The sequence below is a fragment of the Camelus ferus genome, chromosome 4 (genome assembly GCF_009834535.1).
Source record: "Camelus ferus isolate YT-003-E chromosome 4, BCGSAC_Cfer_1.0, whole genome shotgun sequence".
NCBI classification, from domain to species: Eukaryota; Metazoa; Chordata; class Mammalia; order Artiodactyla; family Camelidae; genus Camelus; species Camelus ferus.
In genome coordinates, this window is record NC_045699.1 from 68,517,717 (window position 1) to 68,541,646 (window position 23,930).

The window sequence follows — 23,930 nt, forward strand, 5'->3', positions numbered from 1 at the left end:
GCCACCCAGGGATCGAGCTGGCCCCCAGTTCAGGCCTCCGGACCTAGCTCTGTCTCTCTCCCACAAATCCTGGCATGTTTATGATCCTTTATCCTTCCCACCAAGAGGTGACGCCCTTTGCTTCCTTCATGAGACTGAAGTTTCTTCAGACAGTACAATGGTAATGATGATTATAATTACACTAATCGTAGCTCTAACTACTCACTGCTCCAGGCACTGTTCTCATGTTTTACCTGAATTATTACATCACTAAATCGTCTTCACATAACCCTATGAGTTAGGTAATAGTATTATCCCCTTTCTACAGATGACGAAACTGAGGGCTCTGGCGGTGAAGTGACTTGCCAAAGGTTATCAGGTTAGACAGTGGTAGGGGCTGGATTTGAACACCAGGCAATCCAGCTTCAGAGCTGCGCCCTTGATCCTCCGCACACAAGGGCACCTGCCTTGTTCCAGGCTTATAGGGAGCTCCTCATTGTGAGATAGGGCAGTGCAAGCACAGATGCCTGGACCATCAGCACCCAAAAGCCCCTGAGAAATCTTGATGCCCAGACCCCAGCCACACAGAGGAGGGCTCTGTGTGAGCCCCAGCCTGGCCCAGCTGCTTCCTCAGCAGTTACCTTGCCCCAGACATAGCCAGGTGTCTTCTAGCAGGACAAGTACTGCATCTGATTAACCTCTTTATCCCCCTATGTCCTGCTTGAGGTCTGGCATGAAGTAGCCACTAATCACTACCTGTTGAAGGATGAATGAATCCAAAGGGCCAGACCCTGAGCAGACTCAGTGACTAAATATAACAGCTTGACCCAGGAGATGTATAATAAGGCCACTGTGCAATTCAATACAATCAGTATTTATTGAGCACTTGTTGTATGGCCAACAGAAACCCTATCAGAAGGGACTAGTGTTTTATTTCATGTGCATTAAAAATATATAGATTACAAGAGCTGGTGCAGTATAGGATATAAACATGGAAGCTCTGAGTCTCACTAACCTCCATTTCCATCTTCACTCCATCACTTCCTGGCTTCATGACCTCACGCACATTGCTCTTAGTGCTTCAGTTGCCTCATCTGTCAAGGGAGCTAATAAGAATTTCTCCCTCCTGAGAGTTGCATCTCAGCACAGTAACTGGCCCGGGGGTGGGAGTATGCCCAGTGAGTGTTCCCGCTGCTGATCCACCAGCATAGGTGATAGTTACAACTTCAGGAGCTCCAGAGAGAATTCTCCCTCGTTGGTACTCGAAGTAGAGGGTCAAAGCCATTTCTAACGCTTGTTTAATTCTCATCATCTGGGAGAACCATCTGCAGTAACCCTCCTTTGGTTCTCACCAAGCCTTGTGGGAATAAGGCCAGGGTACATTTCATGTTCATTTTCTTTCTGATTCTGTACCTTTGCTTATGCTGATTCCTCCACCCAGAACATCAATCTTTCTCCACAACCCCTAGTGACATTTTATCCATTCATTCTTCAAGCTCAGCACAGTCATCTTTAGTGGACCAGGGAACAAAACCAGAGCACTGCCAAACAGTAGGAAACTATGCAGCCATGAACAAGGAATGTGATCAATCAATCTGTTGGTTCTTACACTGAAAGATGTCAAAGACACACCGTTGCTAAAAAAGCAAGTTGCGTGTAATAATATATATTAGAACTTCTCTAACTTTGATTTGCACAGCAGTCTCCCAGGGCTCTTGATTCTTGTTAGATGCAGGTTGTGATTCAGTGGGTTATGAGTGAATCCTGAGATTCTGCATTTCTGACAAACTCCAGGCGATAGTCAGGCTGCTGGTCTGGCATCAGTGATACACTGATTTACACAAGATTTATAGTATGATCCCATTTCTGTAAAAACAAAATGAAATGAAACAAATATATATGGGATAAGCCAGAGAATAAACTCTGAACTATAAATAGTGGTTATCTCTGGGTGGGAGGATGACCAGAAGCTTTCAAATACTGTGTAAAGTCTGATTTTTAGAATATGTTTCCCTATTGTAATTAGGAAAAACAACCCAGCCATGATGGTGACCCTCTAGGCAGACATCTGTAACCTGTACCCTCTCCCCAAATCAATGGCTCCACTCCAGGATTCATCTTTGCCCTCTCTGGTTCTCAGGGCATAATAACAGTCTGGCTTGGAACAGCTGCTCAGGATGTGCGTTGCGTGTGGCTGATGTTCCAGCTGTCTGGAGGACGTGGCATCATTAGCATCCTCAAAGCAGTGGTTTAATAAGGGTCTCCCAAGCGCCAGGCACAGGCCATGCCCCTCACAGGCATTCCGATCTATCATTATCCCCATTACTCAGATTAGATAACTGAGGCTCAGAGATGTGGAGGGACGTGGATCACACAGCTTGTCTAAGGCCCAGGCCAGGCTGCTAGGATTGGGCCTGCTTATTCTCCTCTGCCTTCCTGGAAAATTCCTCCCCTAGATGTCCACAAGGGTTACTCCCTCACTTCCTTCATGTCTCTGCTCACATTTTTACCTTACCAGAGTTCTTCTCCAACCACTCTATACAAAATAGCAACACTACCTCCACCTCCAACCTTCCCCAGCTTTCTTGCTTTCCAGAGCACTCGTCACCATCTGATAGAGTCATATTTATTGGCTTATTTGTGCTTTGTCCTTTTTCCACTAGACCATAAACTACATGTGGGTGACAACTTTGTCCATTTTTCTCAGTGTTTTGTCTCTGGGGTCTAGCATAGTTCCTGGCTCGATAAATATGTATTCAGTGGGTGAATGAATGACAGTCCCAACTCACAGTCCACTGATTGATTTCCCAGTAGTGCCCCAACCCTGTTCACATTCAGAGTGACCTGCTGACCCCAGCAGCACAGGATAGGCTGGCTTCTCTTTCCTAGTCTCCTTGTGGGGAGTCCAAATTAGGTTCCTTAAGTAAAGAGGTAGATGGCTAGGCCTGGGGCCCCATGGTCTCTCCATGTAGAAAGGATAAACAGGGCAGAGTTGTAGAAGTCCCGGATTCAAATCCCACTGTTTTACCACCACCCTAATGGTTTGGGAAAAAGGCTGCCACTTTCCAGGACAGGAAGTCCAATGGTCCCAAGAAGGGCCTTCCAAGTATCAGGGTCTTTGTCTTGCTATGCACTCGGCCTGGCATGCTCTTCCCCTGATCTGCCTGTAGCAGGCTCCTTCTCGTCATTTGGGTCTCTTCTCAAATGTCACCTCGTCAGAGATCTCCCCCTAACCTCCCAGGCTAAAGTGGACTCTTTGCACCCACATAGGAACCCCTCTTCACACCCCCTGTTTATTTCTTCCATGATTATTAGTATAAACTACTTTCACTTTTACTATTTATCTGTTTATTCACTCACTCTCTGTCTCCACCACCTGAATGTAAGGTCTGTGAGGGTAGAGACCCTGTCTGCCTTGTTTACTGCTGTATCTCCAGTGCCTAGAACAGGGTCTGGCTTAGAGTAGGTGTTCAATAAATATTTGTAGAATTAATGTTCTATATTTTCTCCTAGAAACAGAGAAATGAAAGCCCAGAGGTGGGAAAGGACATGCCAGAAATGAATTAGTGTCTGAATTAGTGTCAGAACCTAGAGTAGAAGGTAGTGAGGCCAAGTGGAACTCCAGGTCAGGAGACTGACCTTGGAGGAGGCGGATCTCTCCAACCCTCAGTTTCCTCATCTGTAAGATGGAGTGAGGCAGACATGACTACTTCCAAGAAACCTGGTATTAAGGGTACCTAGTACCTAGGAGACAGTGCCCATTTCCAGCAGTGATATCTGCAGTGCAGTGTCCGCACCCCCAAGACACGGCTCGAGCGCCCCAAAAACCGCAGAAAGAGAAAACTACAATCCCCATGGTGCCGCGGGCGGCGCCTGCGCATGGCTACCAGCCGCGGGCGCCCTCTAGCGACATCCTGGCGCAGTGCTCCACTCCGATCCCCGAGGGGCGGGGGGCCCGCGGCGCAGGCAATCGGAGCGCTCGGCTGCAGCCGCGGAGCCGAAGCCGGGAGCCCAAGCGGCGGCCGGATCTCAGCCCGTGGGGCCAGCCGCAGCCATGGGCAACCGCGGCATGGAGGATCTCATCCCGCTGGTCAACAGGCTGCAGGATGCCTTCTCCGCCATCGGCCAGAACGCGGACCTCGACCTGCCTCAGATCGCCGTGGTGGGCGGCCAGAGCGCCGGCAAGAGCTCGGTGCTGGAGAATTTCGTAGGAAGGTAGGAGCGGCGCGCCCCTGAGCGCGGACTCCCTCCTCCCGGGTCCTCCCGGCCTCCGCCACCCGGACCGGACGGCGCCGCGACCTCGCAGCCCCTGGCGCTGCACGGCGGACGGCGCGCCCCCCACCTCTAGCCAGAAGGAGGCGGCCCTCCCCCTCCGTGAGAGCCCCTCAGGGGCGCAACGCCCCCCGCTTGTCCGCAAACGTCAAGCCAGCGGCCACGGGATCACGCCCCCTCCTCCTCCCCATCCTTTAGGGAAGACAGAGCTGTACCAAGAGACCCTGGCAAAGGGCTGTTTCCCGCCCCTCCACCCCGCACCCAAGGGCACTGAGGGGCCTGCATTACTCAGCGTCTCCCTTCGGTTCTGGGGGTCCCTTGAAGCGGGCAGCACCCCCAGGGCAGAGCCCCCATACCCAGTCTGTATGGAGGACAGCTACTTCCCCTCTGGAATTCCTGGACCGTGGCAGAGGACAATCCCCCCCCCCCCATAGCCCATGGGAGAGGACATAGTCCCACGGGCATGGGGGACCAGCCACAGCCTCCCCCGAGTCACACACACACCTCTGCGGCTCCGGCCGCCATCCGTGCGCAGCGCGAAAGAGGGGGGAGACACGGGCTGCAGGATGAGGAAGGGGAGGGGGTGGGGGAGAAACTGCTTCTGATCCTTTTCTGAGCAGTCGGCGCCTTGCCCTGCTGCCGCCCCTGAGTGGGGGCCGCCTGTCAATGTCCTTCTCCCCTTGGCCTGGCAGAGGGATTGTAATAGAGGGAGAAGGCGGTGGAGGGCAGAGATGACTAAGACAGGGAGGCAGGGTGGCGGGGGGCGGGGGGGAGCCATTTGCACACCCTAATCCCTCTCCTGCCTCTGATCCCACAAGGCGCTGGGAGGGCCAGGTGGCACGGAGTAGGGGCCAACTGCAAAGGCAAAGTGTCCTGGGTTTAGGGGGGCAGGCAGTGTTGTGACCCCCCCAGGCTCCCCCAAGAAAGGGGAGGCAGAGATGGCTTTTTGGATGCTGAGGAGAGAGAGAGGATGGCGCTCCCCCGGTGCTGGAGGCAGAGTAGGGGGCTGGGCAGACTGGGGGAGGAGGCAGGAGAATTGACACTGACCACCCCACTCCGTCATCTCCCTCCCTCACCTTCTTCAGAAACCCTAGCTTTCTTCCACTGACCTTTATGGCTCAAGAAGCAAATGGTACGTGGGAGAGGGAGGTAGGCAGAGGCTTCCCCCTCAGAGGGAGAGCAGTTCTGAGGCGAGACATCCTGGGTCCAAGCCAGGTTCTGCTGTGAAACCTCAGGCGAGCCACTTGCCCTCTCTGAGCCTCAGTTTCTCCATCTCTAATACGGACAATTAGACTGGATGGTTGTTTCTGCCCCTCAAATGAACTGGGAAGCCCAGGGTCAATCCTAGGGGTGAGAGGGAAGGGTCCTGCTGGAGTGATGTATCCATGGGACGTTGGAAAGCCTCTGTAGGGGCGGCCAGGCCCATCTGGTCAGCAGAGGGGGATGCTGTCTGTCTCCCCAGGACTGGGTCCCACAGAACCCCCTCCTGCTCACGTGACCACCTCCCCACCAGGTGCAGAGACACAAGCAGGAGACATACAGATGGGCCCCTTCCCTGTGGCCTGGCAGTCAGAGTGAGGGCGTGGGAGGAACCTGGAGACAATAAATCCCTGAGGCCTTCGTGCTTTCAGTGACACTCTTGGACATCCAGCACTTTACAGTGTGCAGACCATAGTCCTGCCTTTCATCCATTGACATCCGCTGAGCGCCCGCTCTGTGCCTGCTGCGTGCTCTGGGCAGAAGCCACAGAGAGGAAGGTGACCTCAGCTCCCATCTGCTGAGCCCTTCCCACGTGCCCCACACCATGCTATATGGGATGGGTCACAGCAGCCCCACAAGGCAGGTACCATGATGCCCATCCTGCAGGTGAGGAAACTGAGACCCAAGGGTTAGATGCCTTGTCCAAGGTCACACAGCTGGGAAGGACAGCATCTATTAGACTTCAATCTCAAGCTTTCACAGCTTCTGAGAGCCAAGCTCTGCACTGAGCACAGGGTCATGCAGGTGTGTGGGCCCTCATTTTCTCCATCAGTTATCTTTGGGGCCTCCGTGTGCTAGGACAGACCTGGCTCCTGCCCTCAAAGCTCACTGTCCAGCAGAGAGAGGGACCAGAAAGCAGACAGCTCAGCAGACCAGCCCGGCTACGGTTGACTTCGGCAACCGTCTGCTTGTCGAGTGGTGGAGTAGTATGTGGACTCTGCCTCTGGAGGCAAGGCCCTCTCACTGCCCTCCACAACCCAATACCCCTTGACTGTGGCCCTGCGGGAGGAGGCACCGGCTGTCCAGACGCAGATAGAGCAGAAGGGCTGGGCCTGAGGCGAAGGAGTGAGTAGGGACAGCATTATTTGATCCTCATGAAAGCTAGTGAGGGGGCCAGGGCTAGAGTCCAGGTGGGAAACTGAGGTTCAGTGGGGCCCCCAGACAGCCCTGCCTGCTCTGTCATGGGTCACCACCTCTCTACTTAGGGCCAGGTCCCCAGCCCCGTGAGCATGATAACAGCTGCTCTGCCTCCTGGGGCTTCCTGGGAGCCAACCCCCCATGGAGAGGAAGTGGAAAATGCATCAGGGGAAGGAGAGGCTGCTCCAGGCTGCCCTGGGCTCCCGGGCACCCAGGAGGACCCTGTTGTCAGCTCTGCAGTGGAGGTGGCCCAAGCAGCTGCCCAGGACCCTGCTAGGGCTTCTCTATGATATTTCTTCGTCCCATTTTTACAAAAGGGAAAACTGAGGCTGATTCACTCAGTCATTCAGCAGATATTCATGGAGTGTCCATGATGTCTCAGCAATGGGGATTCGATGGTAGAAAAGACAAAAGCTCTGCATCCCAGAGGGGAAACTCTGACATCGTAAACCCAGGAACACATACATGCATGTATATGAAGACGACTGGGGAATGTGGTCAGTGCTAGGAGGGAGAAGGGCCACTTTCCACAGGGAGGTGAAAGAAGGTCTCTAGGAGGCAGTGGCATCTGAGATGAGAACTGAGGGACAAGAAGCTCTGTGATTATGTGGGGAGATGCATTCTAGGCTGAGGGAACAGCAGATGCAAAGGCCCTGGGGCAGTAACAAATTTGGTGGGTCTGAAGAACAGAAAGGAAGCGCTGTGCCTGGTGCTTGGTGAGCAAGGTGGACCTGGCATCAGAGAGATAGGCAGGGGCTAGATCTTCAAGGCCCTCAGATTATGCTGAGGAGCTGGGTTTGTTTACCTTATTATCAGACGCTTTTAAGTAGTGGAGTGGCTTGAGCTGATTCCAGCAACTGTGTAACTTGGGGAGGCGGGCAGGAGACAGGTGAGGTGGCTGCTGCGGTGGGCAAGAGGTGATGGGGCCTGGACCTGGGCTTCAGCAGAGAGGGGAGGAGAAAGGCAGGATTCAGGATGTATTTTGGAGGGTCCCACAAATCCTGCTGGTGGATGCAATGTGGAAGGTGAGGAAAGAGGAAGCCGGGGTGACTTCAGCACCTTTGACCCTGGGTGGGTGTTGGTGCCATTCACGGAGTACGGGCGGAGCAGGTTGGGGAGTAGGGGGTAAGATCAGGAGTTTGGTTTTGAACTGGTCGAATCAGAGCTGTCAGCTGGGCAGTGTGGTGATGCAAGTCAGAAGCTCAGAGGGAAGGTGGGCTGGAAATATAAATCCGGAAGAGATGTGATGTAAACCGCTGAGCGTAGCTGAGCTCATCTTGGGAGCACATGCAGGCACAGGAGTGTGCGTGGGCCCCAGGACACCCCAGCATTGTGTCAGCAGATGTCTGGTGCCCTAGGCTTTCCTTGTCTGCCCCCAGCTGCATGTCCCCTCCCCACAATCCCTATCCACCACCAAGTCAAGTGTCCTGGGACAGGCTTCCAGGCTCTGGGGCCCCTGGCCTTGCTCACTCAGGTGCCCAGGCATACGGATGATTGGGCGGTGCCCACGTTTCCTCCCGCTTGGCCCCTGGGGAGGCCAAGGCCAGTGGGGATGTAGCCGAGGTGCTGAGGGCTCAGGCTCTGGCATCAGATAGGTTTGTAGCTCAGCTCTGCCACTTATAAGCTGGGCACCCTTGGACATGTTTCTTAAACCCTGCTCGTCTGTAAAATGGGGATAATAATGGCACTTCCCTCCTGGGATTGTTGTGAGTGTTGAGATCAAGCCCATGAAGCACTCAGGGTAAGGTCTGGCCAGTTCTGTTCTGCCTGGACGTAGGTTCTGGCCAGGAGGTGGTCTGGGCGTGGGTTGGGGAGGGAGAATCTCCTCCAGCAAGTGTGGAGCAAGGAGCCTGGTGAGTGAGCCTCTGCCCAGAGCCCTGGAAGGCAAGGTTTTGGGTCTCCCTGGTGCATCTGCCTACTCCTGCTCAGGCTCCCTTCCTCCTACTAATTCCCCCACCCCTTCCTCTGCATCCTTGCCCCAGCATGGGCTTGTGCTGGCCTCTGGCCTATAAGAGCCCCTCTCTTGGTCAGCCCCGGCCCCTCCCACAGGGAACAGTCCACTCCCTGCTACTAACTTCCTCTGAACAAGTTGGGCTTCATTTTAGTGATCCCATTACCCAGATTTGGAGACTGAGGCCAAAGAAGTGTAGGGGATAATTGAGACATCATAGGTAGAAAGTCACTGACTGGAGGGGCAGAGGGAACTGACATCTTCTTGGCACACAGTGCGCCAGGCCCTGAGGATACAGCTGTTAACAAGCCGGACCCATCCCTGCTCTTAGGGGGTGCCCACAGCTGAGAGGGACAGACAGACGCTAAATCACACAAAGAGTTCTTCTGTTGTGTGTTTGAAGAAGGGTATCAGGAGCCTGATTATCGAAGGCAAGGGTGTCATCAGAGGGCCAAAGAAGACATTTGAGCTTTTAAGTCTGGGCCTGAGAAAAAAATAGGACTTGGTCAGGCAAAAGAGTGACCCTGTTCCAGGTCCAGGGTCCCACCTGAGCAACAGCCTGAGGTGGGAGGGAGCCCAGTGGAGGTCTGAGAACCTGGAGGAAGGGCAGTGTGACCGGGGGAGGAGTGGAGGCTGCAGTGAGACCAGGAGGGCTGAGGAGGCACTGCCAGTCCAACAGCCACCTCCACCCAGGCAGCCACTCTCTGCTCCCACTTCTCTGGCTCAGAGCGCCCGCCTGCCACACACCCACAGCTAGACTTGCATGCCCATCCCCACCAGAGGACATCTTTCCCAAACCCCACCCCACCCAGTGGCCCCAGGAGCTAGGGATGAAAGGTAACTCTGGCAAACGGCATCTGATCCCGGCACCAGGAGGATCGAGTTTCCCAGGCCTTGGCTGCGGTTGGAGGGTCGGAATCTGGGGGAGGAGGGGAGTTGAAGGAAGCCAGTAGCCAGCGTGATGTTATCTGCCCTGAACAGGAGCAGAAGTGGAGCCCACGGGCCGTGTGTCTGAATATTCCAGTTATAAATCAAGCTACGGGTTGCTAAATACAATACATTCCGCCCTCCCACCTTGACAAACACCTTCAAAACAACCTGGCAGGCTGGTTTTGAATTTAGCATTTCAGACTCCTCCAGTTTCTGTGATGGGATGTGAAGGTGTAGGCACGGTGGCCTCTGTCCCCAGGTTGCCCTCATATCCCAGCTCCATCCGAGTCCCCTGAAAAGACTCCCATCACCCCTCTACTCCCCACCGTGGCCCCAGGGGTGCCTCCCAACAGTGAGGGTAGCCCTCAGTGGGAGGGAAGATTCTAGAGGTATCTTGAGACAGAGAATTCCAGGGCACTGAATGTGGCCTAGGAGGGGGTGCACAGACTCCATCTGGCACTTCCCTTGGCCCGTGGGTGTACTGCTTGCTCCATGGGGGAGGTGAGGTCAGAGATCGCAAGAAGGACCCCTAAGGCATGGGACCCAGGGTCAGGGCCCCAATTCTCCAGATCCAAGGGCAGTGCTGATTATTGTCTTCTTGGAAATAATAACCTGTTAGTAGGAAGAGCATCATCCCAGGATATCAGATGGTGAAGTGGCACAGAGAGGGTAGGGGACCTGCCCAGAGTCACACAGCAATGGAATCAGAGGCAGTTTAGAACCTGCACAGGTCCACTGCCTCCATGTGAATGTGAATGTCCACCCTCTTCACCCCAACCCATGTGCCTACATCTCCACACACCTCAGCTTCTCCTCTGCTCTCCCTGGCTGTCTCTCGGGCACTCTTGTCCCCTCCTTGGACTGAAATCTGACTAAGGAATAAGAACTGGTTTGAGCAATCAGCTCAAGCAAATTGGAATTACTATAGACAACAAGAAAAAGAGGAATACTGGTCTTGGCAGGTGTTTGAGACAGTCTGGTCAATGGCATCTTCCCTGTGCCCTGACCAGAGGCCCCGAGGTCAGCGTCCCTCTCCTCTCTCATCTTCTCCATCCAATTCAGCCTTCAAGCCCTGTGGATTCTGCCCCAGGCCACCCCCCTCCCTCTGCCTTGGCCGCCACCATCTTTGTCTTAGCACTTGGGGCAGCCTCCTTTCTTGTCTTTCTCCATCTGACAGCACGGAACCTTCCATGGCCTCCCAATCTAATGCCCTCTGCTTGAAGCCCTCCTTGGCCCCCTGCCCTGCAGAGGTTCTAGCGCCTGAGCTGGCCTCTGAGGCCTGCCTTACTCAGCCCGGCTTCCCCTCCAGCTGCTCCCTCCTGGTCTAGCGGCATCTCTTGTGGTCATGGGACAACGTGCGGGCCTCCCTCTCACTCTCCGAGTGCCATTGCGTGTGCTGTTCTCTCTGCCAGGAAGGCTCTTCATACCTTCGCCTTCTTCCTTCACTAGTTCATCCTCTAAGTCTCACATCAGCCAACACTTCCTCCAGGATGCCATCCCTGACCACCCTTTACCCCATGACCATGGTCTATGGGGCAGGGCTTAGTTTTTTCCCAGAATGAGGGGCCGTAGTGGGAGAAAGAGGCCCACTGCCTTAGGCTGAGAGCTCCTGGCAGACAGCAGTTCCAACCAGGGTTACTATGAACAATTTACCTGTTTGTAACCATGTCACTCTTTTATCACTAGTCTTAGCACAGGGAAATAAGGCCACCAGCCAGGACGGGGAGAAAATCTCAGCAGGTGAATGCATGCTCACCTCTGACCTCAGCAGGTGAATGCAATGCTCTCTAGCACACCCAGGCACCTAGCACATGACGGGCACTCAGGTGGCTCACGGTGCCACTAATGGGCACCCTCTGTTAGATCCCTCTACACCCAGGTTCCCAGGGCATTCCCTTAGCGGCCCTAGGAGGGAGTTGCTGGGCTGTATTCCATTTCACTGATGGGGAAACTGAGGTTCAGAGCAGGGAAATAATTTAGTGATGGAGCTGAGATTCCTTCACATCAAGCTGCTGGTGATAAGAAATAAGGATCCAGATGTAGCTCCGTATTGAGGGACCTGGGAAATGTCCTTGGTGAGCTGTCAGACAAATAGAGTTACCTACCTAAGTGTGGCTGGGAGCCCCGTGCTCGTGTGGGCACATGAGGGGCACCTGACTTCATCTCTCTGAGCCTCAGTTTCTTCCCCTTTAAGATGGGGAAACCAATCACACCAACCTCACACAGCCGTTCCAGAACCAATCAAGAGGATGCAGATTTCTTAAACAGCTAGCTTTACTGGGGTATAATTTAAATGCCATAAACTTCACCCATTTTTATTGCATACTTCAATGATTTTTTGCATATTTACAGAGTTGTGCAACCATCATCACAATCTAATTTTAGAACACTTCCATCACCCCAAAAAGAAACCTCGTGATGATGCAAATTTTAAAGCCCCCGGCAGAGATCCTGGCCGGCAGTCAACAATCCGCCAGTGTTTGCACTATTGTTATTGCACTATTCTTATAAATGATAAAATGTTTACAGTGGTGATCCCCAGGTGTTGGGATGATGGTTGCTTTTTATTTTTTAAACATTTATGTATTGTCTGAAATTTTTTAAAAGAGAGAACATATGACTTTTTTAAAGTAGGGGCAAAAGAGATGTCTATTTCTATTTTGAAAGTGTAGTTATCAACACTTAAAGGAAGGAAGGAAGAAGGAAGGGTGAGAGGGAGGGAGGGAAGGAGGGAAGGAAGAAGGAAGGAGAGACTCAAGGAAGAAAGGCAGAAGGGATAGAAAGATAAGATGGAAGGAAAGATTACAGATTTTCTTTAATAGGGAAAATGGTTGTTGTGGAAAGAGCTCCAGGCTTGGAGTCCAGAGCCCTGGGTACTGGTCCTACCCTGTCACCAACTTGCACTGTGATCTTGGGCAACACTCTTCCCCTTTCTGTGCCTCAGTTTCTGCATCTGTACAATGAGGGCGATGGTGGGAAACTGGAGAAGCTAGTCTTCAAATGATTCCTTCGGCGACAGGGGTGTCCTGAGTGCCGGCTCCATCCCAGGCTCCGAGCCCAGTGTTTAGGAGACAGTGGTAAACAAGAACCAGCCCAGCTTCTGCTCTCAGGATTTCAGAATATCAGAGGAAGCATAGGGACATGCCCCGAAATGTTCAAACCTCAGGTGGAAATTCATGGGCTGCGTGACGTGGGCCTGGCCGGGGCCTCCTAGGGCAGAGGAACAGAGAGGGACTTGTTGCCTGGAGGCAGCCTCACCTCCTCCCAACTGTATTTCTTGGCCCACCCACCCCCTCGCCTCCACCCTAGCTCCGTGCTCAGAGGGCATCTCACAGCTTACCCAGCCCCCTTGCCTTCCACTTTCAAGGCAAGATCTGGATGGAAATATCCTTGACCTCCACTCACTCTGCCGGCCAGCGCCCAGGAGACCCACCTTCCAACTCCTTCTCTGCTGTCTCAATTGATGACATTGTTGTGGGAGCCCAGCCTGTATTCTCAGCTTGCTCAAGTTATATGTATCATCATAGCTACCGTTCATTCAGGCATTCATTTATAGAAGCCTCACAGAAACCCATTTTACTGATATGGAAACTGAGGCTTAGAGAGGTCTGGTCATTTGTCCATTGCCACATAGCTCCTAAGTGGCAGCTCTAACATTCAACACCAGGCCAGTCTGACATCAGAGCCCAGGAAACAGGAGACTTCTAAGAATGACCGCTACTGGGTACCTGGCAGACCAAGCATGTTAATTTCTGGTGTTTGCATTCAGCAGGACCTGGGAACCAGGGTCCCTGAGCTCATCCCAGCCCCAGATCTCAGGTACCAGGCCCTTTGGTGTAATTTCTCCAGGCCCCTCTGGAGTGACAGTGCCAATTCAGACAGGGGGTATGTGGTACTCGGAGGACCTGAGATATGTTTATTTCATCCTCCCTGTGCTTTGGGTTTGAAGGTGCCTCTGCAGATGGCAAGGCAAGGCCTCCCCGGGAAACCACCATCTGTCTAGAATGAGTGGGAAGAGCTGCCATGTCACCATCCACCCCTCCCACACGGCAGCCAAGGCTGGTGGGCCTGGCACACTTTTCTCTGGGCACCTGTTCTGTCCTCCTTCGGGCTCACCAGGAGCTTGGTGGGAGATGCAGGGGTGGCTCTGGCTGGAGGCCAAATGAGGCCCAAATCCCGAGTAGGGAGGTGCCAAGGGGCACTTTAACAGAGCGTGTGGGACAGTCTGACCAGGTGAAAAGCTAAGCCATGCTTGCTCCTTCGAGTGTTGCCTGAGCCCCTGTGATACACCCAGCCAGTGCCCAGTGCAGGAATCCAGCAGAGGCAGACGCTCACAGTCTGGATGTGGGAACCAGCTGGTCCTCTTCACTGCCTGTCCAGGTGTGGGACTAGGAAGCAGGCCTCCTGGTCCTGGCCCCATCTTGGCCACCTCTCCCATCGCTGTGTGGCTTCACAGCTCCCTGCCCCTCTCTGGGCCTCTGTCCCACTCTCTGGACAATAACAGGGGAAGCGAGATGGTCTCTGAAAATTCCTCCCCCTCGGTGTCCATCATTTCCATCCTACATTTTATGGTCAGAATCCCGAGATCCGATTCAGAGCCCAGAGGAGATGAGACAGAGGGTTCTTTAGGTTTTTGGATTCCTTGCTGATATTTGGGAACCCTCCCAGGGAGGAGGCTGAGAACAGGAGGCCCTCCTCGGCAGCTGCTGAGGGCTTACTATGTCCCAGGCACTGGCTAAGCTCTTTCCATGAAAAGCATCCGTGAAGCCTCCCGCAGCTGCACGTAGTAATATATGACGCCCCGGTTAGATCACGCGGGTCACAGCCAAGGACCCTGGGGCCCAGAGGGTGAAGCAACTTGCCCAGGGGCACCAGGCTCCTGGCCAGGGAATGGCCAAAGCAAGGTGGAATTCGAACCCAGGGCCTGCGCACTGGCTCCTCACCACTGAGCCAGTGATGCCTGAACTTCACAGGAACGTGAAAATCATATGAGGATTGTGTTTAAAATCCAGATTCCTTCCTTCTCTCTCCCACCCCCACTGCCGAGATCTAACCCAGCCAGTCTGAGGAATGTGCATTTTAACAAACTGCCAAGGCCTTGTGAGGCCTCCCTTTGAGAACCGGGACCAGAGCCGAGATGGGGCCCTCCCCACCTGGACACCCCCATCCCCGCCCTGGCCCAGGGCGATCCTGGTCTGAGGATGCTCTCTGCTCCCACACGTGGCCCTATGCTCTAATCTCTGCTTCCCATAAGCTGCTTGTCCTTTAAGTAGCCCTGGGAGGCAGCAACTTGGAGCAGGCTGGCCCAGACCCCTGACCACCCCTCCAGCTGGACTCTGGCCTCCTAACTCCCTCTATGTGGCACCTCAGGAAACTCTGCCCCACTCAGACCTGACAGGGCTGAGTGGGTCCATCTGTGCAGGGGTGGAGGACTTGCAGGGAAGAGCTCCAGGGAAGGTTCATGTCTCTGGGTGGGGAGTTGGCTCTCTATGGGGAGTCCCATCCTTTCCAGCCCCTCCTGCAGTTTCCATGGCAACTACTGTTGCTATGGTTATTTCTGGGTGAGGAACTGGCAGGGGGGAAAAAGGGTAGACCCCAGGCCCCCATGCCCACCCCAGCCTCTGTGAGAACAGATGTCCTACCTCCACAGCCCTGGGGGATCCCAAATACTAGGGGGTCACGCCCGCAAAAGAGTCAGTGAGTAAAGGATGGGAGAGGCAGAGACAGGAAGTCCTCCACTACCACCCCCACCCCTCGCCACCCAGTTAATCACCTCCCCCTCTGCGCTGCCTGGTGCACCTCCATTCCAGCACGTGTCACACTGCATTGCATTATCTGTTTACTTGTCTGTCTCTCCCACCATACTGTGAGCTCCTGGGGTGGGAATTGTCTGACTCATCCTCTCCCATCCCCAGGGCCCAACACAGGGCCTGGTACAGAGCAGCTGCTCCCAAACATGTCTTAGACTGAATTTAATTGAATTACATAAAAAGCCAAGTCTGGCTTCTCAGGTTTAGGGACAGCAGAGTTTGATGGGGAAGTTCCCAGGTTCTGGGGTCCAACAGAGACTGGGTTTGAGTCCCAGCTCTGCCATTCCTAACTAGATGAATATGGATAAGTCACTTCACCTCTCTGAGCCTCAGCTGCCTCATCTGTAAAATGATCATTTCCATAGGAGAGCACTTTTTGAGGACTTAGGGGTTCAGTCCCTATTTATTAAGGACCTCTCATGTGCTAAGCCTTGTTCTGGGCCTTGGGATACAGTGGCAGATGGAAAGATAGAAACCCTGCCCGTCTGAAGCTCAGTCTTGCAAAAATGAGAAGCATTTGCTTGGCACCTAAAAACAATGGATAAATGCAGGATTTATCATCCTTCTCCTTTCCCATAAAGCAGCTGACTCTTCCCCCTTATCGTCTGCTCTCCCCAGAGTGGGGCAGGGTGGGGACAGGGGATGGAAGAGGCCTTCCCAGAGCCCCAAGAGAAGGCCTTGAACCCAGAAGCCTGTGCCTACTCTGTTGTCCCCTGGACCCTCTGCCCCAAACCTGAGGTACTGGAAGATTTATGAGTCCGGGTCAGGCTCTGGGCTGGGGCAGGGGACCCGGGTTTATGCTCTGGCTCTGTCCTAGCCCTGTAGAATCTTGAGTGTATCCTTTCCCCTTCCTGGGCCTCCATGTGCCTCTCCATGAATGAGGTGGCTGGCCAGATCTCTATAGTCCCTTAGGATCTAGCCAGCTTTCCTGAGTCCTGGGGATCCCATGACTGTGATCCCAACAGCCTGATCCCTGGAGAGGACACCACCCTCATTCTTGTGCTGGCCTGGGTGGGGCTGGGGGTGGGTGGAGAGACGAGAAGAGCTGACAGGACAGAGGGAAGTGGAACCCTCAAGAGTTAGCCGAAAGGACTGCTGAGGTTGACATTGGCACAAACAGATGTCTGAGATATAGACATCAGGGCAGGAGGTAACTTTGGGACCCCTCAGTCTAGTCCTTCAAAAGGAGCTGGGTCTGCAGAGAGCTAAAGGGCAGGAAGTTTTCACCAGAAAGTCAAACAGATCTGTGCCCAGAGTCTGGTAGACACTGGCCACACAACCTGAATGTCTCTGAGCCTCAATTTTCTCATCTGTAAAATGGGGATGATAACAGCACCTTCCTCATGAGTCTATTGTGTAGAGTCCATGAGACATTGCCCACAAAAAGCTGGGCAGGCAGTATGCCCTTAAGAAGCATGAGTTCTTTTCCGTGCCTCCTCCTTCCCCCATCCCCCATCCCCCTTCATCCTCAACCCCAGCCAAATGGAGCCCTGGGAAAGGGAAGTGAGATGCTGCCCTTCCCCACAGCGGAAGGGAAGGGAGGAGGTGCATCTCCATTTCCTTGGCATCCACTCTGTGACCATTGGACACTTGGACATGTAGGGTGGGGCACCTCATGGGTCATTTTCTCCTAGGCTGGGTGGCAGTGGCTGGGTTGGGGCAAGGACTTCCTGTTGGCTCAGAACCAACACAGGGCAGACGTGAGAGAGGTCTGGGGATCGTTGGTCTTGTCTCTGGGCAGTTCAGATGCCCAAATTCTGTGATCCAGGGGGCTTGGTGGTGGTCTTTTCCACCTTTCTCAGCTGCCCTCTCCTCTTAGTGACCTGAAGCCCTTGGGCTAAGATGTGGTGGGGCACTTTTGGGGAGCTTTGGGGCACCCAGTGGCAGGACAGGTGCCCCTGGAACAGAAGGAACTTCCTCAGACCTTGACCCTCCTCTCACCCCCAACTCACTGCAGAGACTTCCTGCCCCGGGGATCTGGTATTGTCACTCGACGCCCCCTGGTCTTGCAGCTGGTCAATGCCACCACAGGTATGAGCTTCCCCTCTTTGGGCCTCCGTCCCCATCTGGACAGAAGGGATAAAAATGCATAAAGGAGAGGTGGCATTGTTGTGCGGGAGGGAAAAGGAGGCAGTATTGGGTGGAGTGTTGTGGGAGGGGTCTTTTTCCAGTGGGAGATGGGACCCAGGTGGGTTCTGGGCTGTGATGCTTACTCCCCGCCACCCACCCCACTTCTGGGGAAGAATATGCTGAGTTCCTGCACTGCAAGGGGAAGAAATTCACCGACTTCGAGGAGGTGCGCCTGGAAATCGAGGCTGAGACCGACCGGGTCACCGGCACCAACAAGGGCATCTCTCCAGTGCCCATCAACCTCCGAGTCTACTCACCACACGGTAAGGAGGCCTGGCCCCGCCCCCGGCCTCCCGGCTCCCTCGCTGAGCCCCGCCCCCTAGCTGGCGCCTCCGCCCACCCTGGCCACGCCTCTAACGGGCCTTAGCCTTAGCCCTTCGCGTTTCCCTAACCCCACCCACCTACGGCCACGCTCCCAAGCAGATCCCCTCTAAGCCCGGCCCTGTTCCTTAATCCGCCCGCCCACGGCCACGCCCCTCGCCTTGAGCCCGCCCTCTCACCGCCCTGTCCAGTGCTGAACCTGACCCTAGTGGACCTGCCCGGAATGACCAAGGTCCCGGTGGGGGACCAACCTCCTGACATCGAGTTCCAGATCCGGGACATGCTTATGCAGTTTGTCACCAAGGAGAACTGCCTCATCCTAGCCGTATCCCCGGCCAACTCAGACCTGGCCAACTCCGATGCCCTCAAGGTCGCCAAGGAGGTGGACCCCCAGGGTAGGTTCCCACAGGCAGCCGATGCACAAGGCCCTGGGGGTCTTTTCACAGTGTAAGGGAGAGGGTCTAAGCTAATAGCGATGGAATCAGATATTTAACTTTAAAAATCATTTTGGCTACTGTGGAGAATGAATGAGTGAGAGGAGAGCAGAGGCAGGCAAGTGGGTCAGGGAAGGAGTGATCTGGGAGATGGCGGGAGCGGGATGGGATTGTGAGTGCCTGTGTCAGGGCAAGTGCAGAAGTAGACAACCCTCTCCTGCCACTCTCCAGGTCAGCGCACCATTGGAGTCATCACCAAGCTGGACCTGATGGACGAGGGCACAGATGCCCGCGATGTTCTGGAGAACAAGCTGCTCCCGCTGCGCAGAGGTAGGCAGGCCACGCCCCTGCCCCTCCCCTTCATCCCCGCCCCCTGCAAGGCTGGTTGCCCCTGAACTCCACCCCATCCACAGGCTACATTGGGGTGGTGAACCGGAGCCAGAAGGACATAGATGGCAAGAAAGACATCACAGCTGCCTTGGCTGCTGAGCGCAAGTTCTTCCTCTCCCACCCTTCCTACCGCCACTTGGCTGACCGCATGGGCACGCCCTACCTGCAGAAGGTCCTCAACCAGGTAGGCACTCAGGCCAGAATGAGGCCTGGGGAAACCAGCATGAGAACAGAATCATTGAAGTGTGTTTTATGAGGGTTGTCCATTGTCCCACAGCGAGGTAGCTCCAGAGGTTTGCTGATCTTTCCCTGTCTGGGGCCAGGGAGGGGAGCCCCGGAATCCCCCAGGATGGAGAGAAGCCCAAGACCTTCTGTGAGGGTGGCATTGACAAGGGCTTGAGGGCCAGGTTTGGGGTGTACTCAGCTGAAGACGTTGGTTCCTTTTGAAATGGGGAGAGGTTGATCTGGGGTTGGGTGCTCCCAGGGGCTCCCCTAGCTGTTTCTCCATCTGGAATGGGGCTTCCAGAATTACTGAAGTGTTTGCACGGGTGTGTGTGTGTGTGTATGTGTTGACAGGAGGGAGGCAGTGTGTCATGGAATAAAACTGGGGTCTCTGGATGACACACCTGGGTTCCAATCCCAGCTTTGTCACTCACCCACTGAGAATCTCCGACTCTCTGAGCCTCTATTTCTGCATCTGTGAAATAGTAGTAATGGTGATAAGACCAGTTTCTTAGGGTCACTGTGCAGTTAAGGGAGATACTGTGTGTGGGGACCTAACCAGAGTGAGCCCCAGAACTTGAGAATTACCTTAAGGGAGGCTTTAAACCCGGAGGGCACAGGGGCAGACCTCTAGCCATCAGTGCTCCTGATTCATTTCATTTGGCTCTTGCGGTGTCTAAAAATATTAAATTAATCAAAACCAGGTAATTTCAAATAAAAATCTAGATTTCTGCCTTCTATTGAAAATTGAGTTATTGACTCATTAATTCAATTAATATACCTCTGTGAGCACCTACCATGTGCCAGGTCCTGCCCTCAGGCCGCTTTCATTCTGATGGCCAGGGTAGCTGTAGGCAGGGCTGTGACTGCCCTCTCTAGCTCAGCACCTTACCATGTCCACAAGGCCCCCAGACATCCTGGTCCCTGCCTGGTCCTGCGGGCATTCTGGGTTTGTGACCATGGCCTTAACCCTTTCCTCACCCCCACCCCCAGCAACTGACAAACCACATCCGGGACACACTGCCTGGGCTGCGGAACAAGCTTCAGAGCCAGCTGCTGTCCATTGAGAAAGAGGTGGAAGAGTACAAGAACTTCCGCCCTGATGACCCAGCGCGCAAGACCAAGGCCCTGCTGCAGTGAGGCCCTCCCCACCTCCTGACTCCCCATCATGGAGCTGACCCCTCCCCTAGCGACCCAGCATAGGGCTGTCCCAGGGCCACCTCCACTGGGCTGCTACTGCCCCCTCAGATCATACCACTCTCCCCCCAGGATGGTCCAGCAGTTCGCTGTAGACTTTGAGAAGCGCATTGAAGGCTCAGGGGACCAGATCGACACCTATGAACTGTCAGGGGGAGCCCGCATCAACCGGATCTTCCATGAACGCTTCCCCTTTGAGCTGGTCAAGGTAGGCAGGCTCCCCAGGGGCAGGAGGGCCCAGGACCACCTATCTAGGACTCTCTCATGCGTACGTTTGCTGACCCTACCAGAGGCCCTGGGAGGGGGGTGGGCCCTGTCTTGACCTCCCAGGTAGCAGCCCTCTTGCTGCTGACCAGCCATCTCTTGCTCTCCTCCACAGATGGAGTTTGATGAGAAGGAACTCCGAAGGGAGATCAGCTATGCCATCAAGAATATCCATGGCATTAGGCATGTATTGGGACCGGGGAGGGGAGCTGAACCCTGGAAGGCAGAAGGGGTCTAGCACAGAGGCAGAGGGAGTGATGAAGTGAGCCTCCTTCAGGAGGGACCAAGAGTCCTAGTCTCCAATTTCCTCAACCCTGACTTTCTGGCTCCCAGCTTGGACAGGCTCTGGCTAGAGGAGGTGGATGGGAGGCCTGGGCCACCCCCCTCCCTGGCCTGCTGCCCTCCTTTGCTTGTCCCTGGGGGCAGGTCCTGGAGGCTGAACCAGCAGGGCAGAGCCCAGGACAACAGGTAGCTTGGGAAGAACCCTCTAGGCTAGGGCCATCTGCCCATCCCCAGGGTGAGACAACTCCCCCAGCCCTGTCCAGTGCAAAGCTGCGCAAACCACTGGGTAGGGCCTGGGTGAGAGCATCTAGATGTTGGTCTGTGAACCTTTTATGGTGGGATGAGGCCTTTTAACCCTCCAGACCCTCCCATAGTCCCATTAGCCCAAAGTTGGCCACATTCCACCCCACTTCCATCCTTCTAGCCGACCCCAAGGCCTGTGGAACAGGAAGGAAGACTGGGAAAGATTGTTCCTTAAAAGCGTAACACCCCCCACCTCATTCAGGGACCCAGATCTACACTGTTCATTCAACAAGGAAATTTAAAGCACCTGATTTGTGCCAAGCAGTGAACAAGACCAGAATGTCACTGCTTTCATGCAGGTTCAAGACCAAGGTTTGGCATAGAATTTACAGACTGCACTGAGCAAGGCACAGAAAAAAAAAAATCTCTCCTAGTCTTAAAATAAAATGCTTTATTCCCAGAAAGGCTCTTAAAGAGAACCCAGTCCGACAGCTTTCAAACCAATTTCTAGCCATAAAACCTTTTTATGAAGAGAATCTTAAGAGGAAGCAAGATACACAACAGTTATAAGCAGACCTTGTCTTGCCCTAAAAAGCGCTGGTTGAAAAGTCTTTCGTTTGAATCCCTCCCACTCATTTTACAGACGGGGAGACTGAAGCCCAGAGAGGGGTAGGGGGAGGACCCTGGGGGCAAAGCTCAGGGGGTCGGGGCGGGGCCCTGGCCTGGTGCTCCTACCCGGAGCTGGCCTGTGACACCGTGCCCTTCTCCCGCTCCGGGCGTTCAGAACGGGGCTCTTTACCCCAGACATGGCCTTTGAGACCATTGTGAAAAAGCAGGTGAAGAAGATCCGAGAACCGTGTCTCAAGTGTGTGGACATGGTTATCTCGGAGCTAATCAGCACCGTTAGACAGTGCACCAAGAAGGTAACCCCTGCCCCGCCCTGCTCTGCTGCCAGGTGCTCCCTCCCCACCTCCCCCACTGCCTCCTCGGTAGCATGTTCAGACCTCAGCGGGGTGGGGGAGGCAGGCCACCACAGACCAGGAGAGGGGGACTCTCTGAGGGGGCCTCGCCCAGCCCCTGGGGCCCAGGCCTGGGGACCAAGGGATTAGACACTGGAAAGACAGGTATAATGGTGGCTATTTGCTCTGAGAGCCCACCAAGCGCTCCCCCAGCTCAGAGAGAGGAGGCCCGGAGGGGACCCTGAGCCCCTTCCCTGCCCTCAGAGGTGGGGTCATCTTTCGGGGCTCCAGGGAGGGGTCTTGGGGAAGCCTTGGCCCTGGGGACAGATGAGGTACAAGACCTTCTCTGGTGCTGCTCTAGGGGCCTGGATGGCCAGAGGGATTCAGAGGACCCAGAGCAGGTACCCTGACTCCTCACTGTCCTTCATATTCCCCATTCTCACCCCACCCTCACTTAGGACCCTCACTCAGGACCCTCACCCAGGACCCTCCGTGTCCCTTCCATCCACATTCGGCCTGCCAGGGACAGAGCCCTCTTCCATCTGCTGTGTCATCTGAGCCTCACAGAACCACTCAAGGAGGGCAGGGCCAGGCAGGGAGGATGGCACCCATTTCACAGCAAGAACACTGAGGCTTAGGAGGTCAAGCGACTTGCCCAAGGTCATATGAGCTAGGAGGTGGCAGAGCTGTCACTTGAAGCCAAGGCTTTGGACTCCAAGTCCAGTTCTTGTTTGATTCCACGCCTCAGCCTCCCTTCCTTTCCCCTCCCCACTGCTGCCCCGGCCCCTCTCTATCACCATCTCCACTCTTTCTGTCTTTCCTCTTCTCTCTCTGTCTTTCCAAACTGATCTCCTCCAGACTTCTTTGGAGGAGAGGCAAAGGATTCCCCTTGAGGAGAAAGGGAAGGGCAGGAGAAGAGCAGGGAGCTGGAGAGTGGTGATCAGGCAGCTACACTGCAACTCCAGGAGGCATCATCTGCACTGTAGTCTATGTAAATGGAGCCCCCTGGAGTTGTGCAGTGCACAGCCTGGGCAGCTGGATACAACAACTTTGGTGGAGGTAGGGAATGGTGCTGGGCTTTGGAGTCTAGATGAAGTGAATACAGGAGATGCTGGGAAACATACAATTGAATAGAATGTGGGTGGATGGGGTCCTGGCCTGGATCAGCACCTCAACAGGACCTGAGGCTATGACAGAGATGGCATAGGAAAAGAGAGAGGGCAGGCTAAGTGTAGCTGAAGAGTTGGGGGGTGGGGTGTCAAGCCCTGGGGAGAGAATATGAAGTCAGTAAGGGCCCTTGGATGGGGCAGGGCCTTGTTCCCTCAGACCCCCCCCCAACCCTCAGAGCCCTTGGGTGGGGTACTTGGCAGCACCTGGAGGTGTCAATCCAGGTGGTGGCAGGAGGGCCAAGTTCCACGCTCACATTGTCTTCTCTCTCTCTTTCTCTGTGTCGGTGTCTCTCTTCCCTCGTGCCCGTGCCATCCTCCATCCCGGACCCTGGCCCTGCTTGGCTTTCACTCCCCTTCTCCTTGCCCTACCGCCCTACCGCCCCGGCTGCTCCTCCTCCTGTCCCCTCCTCCTCCCCGGGTGCAGGACGGGCCTCTTCACACCTGACCTCGCTTTTGAAGCCACAGTGAAAAAGCAGGTGCAGAAGCTTAAAGAGCCCAGTATCAAGTGTGTGGATATGGTAGTCAGTGAGCTCACAGCCACCATCAGAAAGTGTAGCGAAAAGGTATGATGGCCACCTGGGAGGGGCTGGGCCTGGCCGTCTCTTGCTCATGGCCAGGGCCTCCCGTGGGCAGAACCAGCTGCTGAGCAACTGGCAGCCTCTCAGCCACCCATGTGGACCCAGATGCTCAGGCTGGCCCAGGTGTCTCTTGGCCCTGAGGTCTCGTGCCAGCCTATAACCCTGGGTCTACTTGTACTTATAATTCCTTCAGGCCCCTATCCCTGCCGGAAGATTTTGCTCTAACCCAAGCATCCTCAGTGGCCCCTTTGACCATGACGATGATAAGGAGATGGCCACTGTTTACTGAGCACCTACTGTGTGCCAAGCACTAGGTTAAGTGCTTGCCCTTATTATCTGATTTAATCCTTTAACCACCCTAAGAAGTACATAATATTAGCCCCATTTTACAGATGACAAAAC

At 54.6% G+C, this 23,930-nt stretch overlaps 1 protein-coding gene and 1 long non-coding RNA gene across 18 annotated transcripts in view; one reads left to right on the top strand and one right to left on the bottom strand.

Annotated features, from left to right (window-relative positions):
- Positions 1 to 837: 837 nt before the first annotated feature.
- LOC116663280 lies at positions 838 to 4,938 on the bottom strand. Its single transcript, XR_004319515.1, has 2 exons — positions 4,756 to 4,938; positions 838 to 1,845 (listed from the first exon to the last, which is right to left on the bottom strand). It is a non-coding gene; the product is annotated as an uncharacterized LOC116663280 (long non-coding RNA).
- Positions 3,914 to 23,930, top strand: part of DNM1 (dynamin 1) — a 41,860-nt gene continuing 21,843 nt past the window's right edge. For 13 of the 17 annotated variants that reach the window (XR_004319504.1, XR_004319502.1, XR_004319503.1 and 10 more), the window contains exons 1-10: positions 3,914 to 4,194; positions 17,297 to 17,370; positions 17,583 to 17,732; positions 17,982 to 18,185; positions 18,456 to 18,554; positions 18,638 to 18,798; positions 19,830 to 19,972; positions 20,106 to 20,241; positions 20,413 to 20,480; positions 21,607 to 21,745. Coding sequence is in view for 12 of the 17 variants with exons in the window: in XM_032478525.1 (XP_032334416.1) it covers positions 4,034 to 4,194; positions 17,297 to 17,370; positions 17,583 to 17,732; positions 17,982 to 18,185; positions 18,456 to 18,554; positions 18,638 to 18,798; positions 19,830 to 19,972; positions 20,106 to 20,241; positions 20,413 to 20,480; positions 21,607 to 21,745 (1,335 nt within the window). In the remaining 5 variants the exon portion in view is untranslated. Of the gene's footprint in view, positions 4,195 to 17,296; positions 17,371 to 17,582; positions 17,733 to 17,981; positions 18,186 to 18,455; positions 18,555 to 18,637; positions 18,799 to 19,829; positions 19,973 to 20,105; positions 20,242 to 20,412; positions 20,481 to 21,606; positions 21,746 to 23,374; positions 23,514 to 23,930 lie in introns of all 17 variants that reach the window. The other 4 variants (XM_032478527.1, XM_032478532.1, XM_032478523.1 and 1 more) reach the window with 1 other exon arrangement.